The sequence below is a fragment of the Rissa tridactyla genome, chromosome 1, assembly GCF_028500815.1.
Source record: "Rissa tridactyla isolate bRisTri1 chromosome 1, bRisTri1.patW.cur.20221130, whole genome shotgun sequence".
Taxonomy (NCBI): domain Eukaryota; kingdom Metazoa; phylum Chordata; class Aves; order Charadriiformes; family Laridae; genus Rissa; species Rissa tridactyla.
The window spans coordinates 185,836,851-185,842,656 of record NC_071466.1 but is presented as its reverse complement, the minus strand read 5'-3'; the positions used below and the strand labels follow the sequence as shown (position 1 = coordinate 185,842,656).

At 46.3% G+C, this 5,806-nt stretch overlaps 1 protein-coding gene across 1 annotated transcript; it reads left to right on the top strand.

The window, feature by feature from the left end:
- The first annotated feature begins 471 nt into the window (after positions 1 to 471).
- On the top strand, positions 472 to 4,477 carry LOC128904311 (prolactin-like). Its single transcript, XM_054188430.1, has 5 exons — positions 472 to 502; positions 605 to 756; positions 883 to 990; positions 2,388 to 2,558; positions 4,283 to 4,477. Exons 1-5 carry the CDS (start codon positions 472 to 474, stop codon positions 4,475 to 4,477), a joined length of 657 nt encoding a protein of 218 aa, XP_054044405.1.
- Positions 4,478 to 5,806: the final 1,329 nt, after the last annotated feature.

Sequence of the window (5,806 nt, the reverse complement as noted above, 5' to 3'; positions counted from 1 at the left end):
CTGTCACATCCTTACCCCCTCCGATGGCAGTGGGCGTGCTAGTAGAGACCTGGCCACGCCACTTCTTTGCGGGAGCAGGAGCCGCCCCCCTCTGACCACGGCGGGGGGGGCTGTGACACCGACACCAGGGTAGCCCCCTCCCCACGGCGTCGGGGGGTAGCATCCCCACCACGGAACCTGGAACACCCATTTCTGCTGGGACCCGTGGGCTGCCGGGTGGGGGAGGCAGATGGTCCCGTCCGTGCCAGGGTCGCGCCCGCCCGCCCGCCGAGCCGGTAGCCCCGCGGGCGGCTTGCTCACGGTGGCCGCGGGCTGGGCGCGTCAGGCGGGGACCCGTCATGACCTGGAGATCCCCCCCCGCGCCTCCCCTGCCGCCCACATCCCCACCCGCCATATATAGGGGACGCGGGGGCAGCTCCGGCGCCGTCCGATCCCAGCAGCTCCGCGCCGGGCGGCGGGCTCCGCGGCGACATGGCCATCGCCGGGGCGGCGGGGCGAGCAGGTGAGGGAGGCGGGCAGGGCGGAGGGGAGCGGAGCGGAGGGGGCCGGAGCCGGCCGGGCGACCCCCCCCCGACGCCCCCCGACGCCGCCGGGCTCTCCGCAGGTGCCGCCGCGGCGCTGGCGCTGCTGTGGCTGCTGGTCTGCGCCCCGGGGGAGGCCGGCTGCCGCCTCCTGACCGTGGCCGATCTCTTCGACCGGGTGATCCGGCACTCGGGCAGGATCCACAGTCTCTCCACAGCGCTGTACGCCGAGCTGGTGAGTGCCAGGCCGGCCCCGCCGCCGCGGAGCGGGCTCCCGCCGCCCTGGGACGGGCGGTCGGCGCGGGGAGGGGTGAGCGGGGGGGGTGCTCTCGGTGTTTCTTTAGGTATTCTTCCCCCATAGGAAAAACATTTTCCTCCCCGTGACAACGAGCTGGGGAAGCCCGCTCGGAAGTGCCACACGTCGGGGATGCTGACCCCCAACGGCAAAGAATACGCCCAAAAAATCCCGGTAAGGCTGAGCTGCGGCGGGGAGCGGAGACGGGGCGGGCGGGGGGCACCGCGGACCCCCCGCGGGGCTGGGGGGGCTGAGAGAGGGCTCCGCGGGTCACACCGCCTCCTTCTCCCCCCTGAAGAAAGGGGAAAATATCACCCGTCCCGTCAGAGCCCCGAGATATTTCACCCATCTCGCTGCGGTGGTCCCTCACCCCAGTCGAGCTGGAAGTGGGCAGAGGTTTTTATGCCTCCGGTGCTTCATCATCAGTTTGGATTGAAGAAGCTGGTAAGTTTTGACCCCAAACAGGTGCACATGACAGAGGTATTGCATATGAATCATCATTTCGTTCTATTAAAAAAGCTGTATATGGTTCCATATGCTTAAATTATGAGTTGTAATAGAGGTATTGCAGTAGTACTTTGTGCAAATGACTGACAGACAGACATCCCTTTGATTTTGTTGTGGCAGTCTCTGTAGAAGGGAAACTTAGGGAGCTGTGCAGGTGACAGATAAATTAAATTAATCAGTGTCACTGAAAAGTACAAAAAGCAATCAGGAGAAAGAAATAACAGTCATTATCTCTGAATCGGTAGTTAGATAAGGGGAAAAGAGCAGCAAATTGTTTTAGACAGATGTAATGGCAAAGAGGAAAAAATCGTTATTAGTTTAGAGAAGAGCAGGAGGAGTTTCTTTAGACAGAGAAAAAGCAGATTGTAAAGTTGAGGATACAACAGCGGGAGAAACTTTTGCCTCTAGGAGGAGGCAGATGGAGACAAATGTTAATGCTTTGCTCTTTGGTTGTGATGGAGTGAGGAGCTTCCCCCAAGACATGTAGAAGCTCCCCTGGAGGGGAAATGAGAAATGAAGCCCTGCCTGCTTTAGGAGGCTTTAACCAATCGAACTTCTCTCTGAATTTATTTTGCAAGAGAAGTCTTATGGCCATTGAGCTTCTGTTAGAGAAGCCCTGACCACCAGGCACCTTCTGGGAAGTGTGTCTGCAGCGCACCTCTAACCACACAGCTACAACCACGGCAGGTGTGAGGAAGCACCTGCACTTCCACACCAGCAAACAGAGACGTCTAGAGGAGGCTCCTTGGGCTCTTGAGACATCTAGGAGTTCCAGAAAACTTTTTCAGTACCAAGTAAGCTTGACAGGAGTGCCACCATTTTGCGGATGCTGCAATCCATAGCTTTAGGTATTAACAGAGTTTAGGAATCTAGGAAACCTGAAAACAAGACAAACACAACTTCTGTGAGTTGCTTATATCTAAGCTAATAACCAGAGACAGATCCTTGAGTTCTGAAATTGCAGATGTTAATCTCACTGAGATTTCACCAGGAGACTGTCTAACAGTGTTCATACGACCTGCTGCAAACTAACAGAGAAATTCTTTACTGTTTTAATTTATAAGAGAGAAGAATTAACTCACTTGATACTGAAACTTTTGCAAGCCTGGAAAGAACCACTTTCCCACTTTAACCAGCACCATCAAGAGCTTCCTGATGACAGCCTTAGCAAAGCTAAGCAAATCAGCAATATGGTACACGAGCTGAAGACTGGAGTTGAGAAAGTAACAGAAAAGGCAAGATTTTCAATGTAGCTTTTATTTACACCAGTCAGGTGGTGTGAGTGACTTTGTCGGGGGGAGAGGGGGGCAATGCCTGCTCTCACTTGGTCTATGGCCTTAATGCCAACAGGGGCTCTGATCCAGCAACGCTGGACTTTGTTAGAGATACAGGAATTTTTCAGCCAAAGGATGTGACTTAGTTTATGTGCTGGCAGATACATAGATGACATTATATATGCCCATATGTGTAGAACAATATTTTATTAATTTGAAATATATGAAAGAAAGGCACAAGTACAAAGAGTAGAGCCATTTACAGCTTCATATAAGAGCCAGTAATGACTTGAATTTTCTAGGGCAGCAGGGGAGATGTGGGTAAAGCATGACAAATACTTAATTATTGTTTTCAGTTTTATTTGGATTTACATCCCAAGTAATTCAAGTATCACTGCTGTCAGCTGCAAAGAGCTCCTTCCTAAGGCAAGAATTTTATGCTGGGATAAATTCTTCAAGACAACAGTGGCATTGCTGAAGTCAGATGCCAGTCACAAAACAATTTCAAAACTCCACTCCAAATTCTGGCAGATCATATATAAATTATTGGATGCAATTTTTTGTCATTTCCATTTCTGTCTTCTTATTACTAGCTACGAGTCCTGATCTTTGTATTTCTTGTGCATTCATGCCTAAACTTCTTTGTAGTTTGGGCTAAACAGAAGAGGGCTGCGTGTCCATTCTCTGAAATGGCTACACTGCCAAGGTGTCTGTTGCACTAAAAAGCGAATAATAAATTAATATCTTACACTAGTAGATCACCTTTCAGCTTTATGAACACAGGTGGGGAATAAAAGTTTTAAAATGGTAAGCAGCTCATCACTGGAATAGGAGGAATTGTACCCTGCTCTGGAATGCAGCCCTGATGAAGGTGACACTGAGAGCTACAAATGGAAAGAGTCCATCTTCCCAGTACAGCCAAGGTTCGGGGTTAAAATGGCCTTAAAGTTCAAAGGTGTTCAACCTCAAAGCTTGACCTTTGTTGGCTTCATTCTGTAACTGAAGCAAGCCATCAAACTCTGAGCTAGCTGCACCCTTCTGGTATATTTTCCCGATTTTCTAAAACAACTTTGAAGGAATTACTAAGCAGGAAGGCTTTGAAGTTTTGACCTCTCTGTACTATGGGCATACCACAAGGTAGAAATATAATTTAGAAAAATGAAGCAAACAATGCAAATGCATTCCAATATTTTGCAGCCGTGTCTTTTCTTTAAGACACTTATTCTAAGCTTGGTTCTGTTGTGAAGCTCCTACTCTGAGGGCTGGTAACAGCCTGTAGAGTTCACCAAGATAAACAGCACTGGTGAATGCTCACATTCGAAGCTACCCTTCACAAAAGTCATTAAAATAAATGGCTAAAGAATTTCAAGAATGATTTGCTATATTACTTCAAGAGGAAATAATGATTACCAAACGGGTTCCTCTGTTTACACTCAGATGGAGTTACAGCCCAGTATTCTTGCATTACTAGTATATCAGTCTAAAGGTTGTATAGATACTGTTAAGATTAAAAGACAATGTTATTCTAGGTAAGGAACTTCACATTTATCTTCAATAAGCATGTGAAAGGTCTGGAGTCGAACAGTCCAACATAATAATGCTTCGGTTGACTTCCGCACTAGTATTTTAAAGATTTGTTGTATGTGTAGTTACGAGTTGTACTTTTTTTCCTGTTTTCAATACAGATGCAGTCAATGGGGATCATCAGCAACTCGTTAAATGGAATGACATCATCTGAAGCCGCTGGTTTATCAATTAGTAATGAAGCAAACATGATGAGTGACTCTGACTTTATTCACTGTTTCAGGAGAGACTCCAATAAAGTACAAAGCTACTTAAAAATCCTTAAATGTAGGATTATGCCAGAAAATAGTTGTTGAGTTGTAGTCTCTTGACAAGTAATCTTCAGCATGTTGTTTATAAAGATGAAAAAATAGAATTTATAAATTACCACATTTGCAGTAATTTTAATAGGAAAGTGGTTTTGAAATTCTTTGGCAGCTCCTTGACACAGTTGACCTATGCAGATGAAATATTAAACAAAGCATCGTGTGTGTATGTGAGTTAACGCATCAGATGATAGATAAAAAGGAGTACTCTAGCAGTAGATAAATAAATGTCCTTGCACACTGTGACAGACTGTATTATGTCTGATTCACGCAGTTTAGATATATACATAGCTGAAAGTGAAATTCAGTTTGTTAAACCTCGGTACAAATACATCTATATACTATCAATAAAGTATATTTTTATGTAAGAAAAAAAAAAGTTTCCCCCTATTTCTACGTACATAATTACCTGCAGAATGTTGCTTAACGCTGAAGAGTGGTGTTGCTGTCAATCAGTTCGTGTAACTGCAGGGCCCATGGCAGACTTTTTTGTTCATAACATACTTACTAATTTTTATGGGCATTCACGTGTGCCCCATAAGATCTAGTTCCTAGTACTTTTATTCATTTTGAATGCTCTTTTATACCTGTGATGGCCTCACTGATTTCAGCAGAAACTCCTAAAGAAAAAGTTTCTATCTGAAAGGTAAGTCAGAATTCTGGTCCAAATACCATTTTGGTCCGAGGGCTGAGGATGGCTGACGCAGAAATAAGTCTCTTTCCCATAACACGTGCTGACACAGGGCTTGGGGTTTGCAGTAATGATGACAAACTCCACAGTAAATAAAAATCTGAAAGCTGTCAGATATTTTATAGCAATCACGTTTTCCTAGCAGTGGGGTGGTGCTGACGACTGTTTCTAGAGTAAAACAGCTTTGCATTCAGATCCTGAATGAGGCATTTATAATCAACATGGATTTATCTTTAATATTCTTGACTATTTCATCCCTGAATGCTCTTTTCTGGCCTCCCCTGATCTTGATGGTTGTTGACAGTAGCTGGAGCTTGGGCTGCCAAGAATGGAGAGTAAAATGCTGGTGATTATTTAATAATGATACTGGATTTGGGCTTGAGAAACTCAGCAGGAAAACGTTTCAAAGAAACATTTATGTGGAACGGAGGAAGAACCTTTTCAGTTATATCTCCGTAACTGCAGATATCCTCAGGTATCTACCGTCTAGTAGACAGCTGAGGTACTTTCTCAGCTAGAAGCTGTGAATGTTCACCTTCATATCTTGTCCCTGCCGTGCCAGGTATGGTAGGAATGCAAGGGGTTATATAGTGCCTGCCCTGAAGATGTTACTAGCTGCAATTCCTTAG

Bases quoted from the DNA above. Each gene is read 5' to 3' on its own strand.
- LOC128904311 (XM_054188430.1), top strand. From the start codon at position 472: ATGGCCATCGCCGGGGCGGCGGGGCGAGCAG. The intron at 503-604 runs GTGAGGGAGGCG...GGCTCTCCGCAG, and splicing joins CGGGGCGGCGGGGCGAGCAG to GTGCCGCCGCGGCGCTGGCG. The intron at 757-882 runs GTGAGTGCCAGG...CTTCCCCCATAG, and splicing joins CAGCGCTGTACGCCGAGCTG to GAAAAACATTTTCCTCCCCG.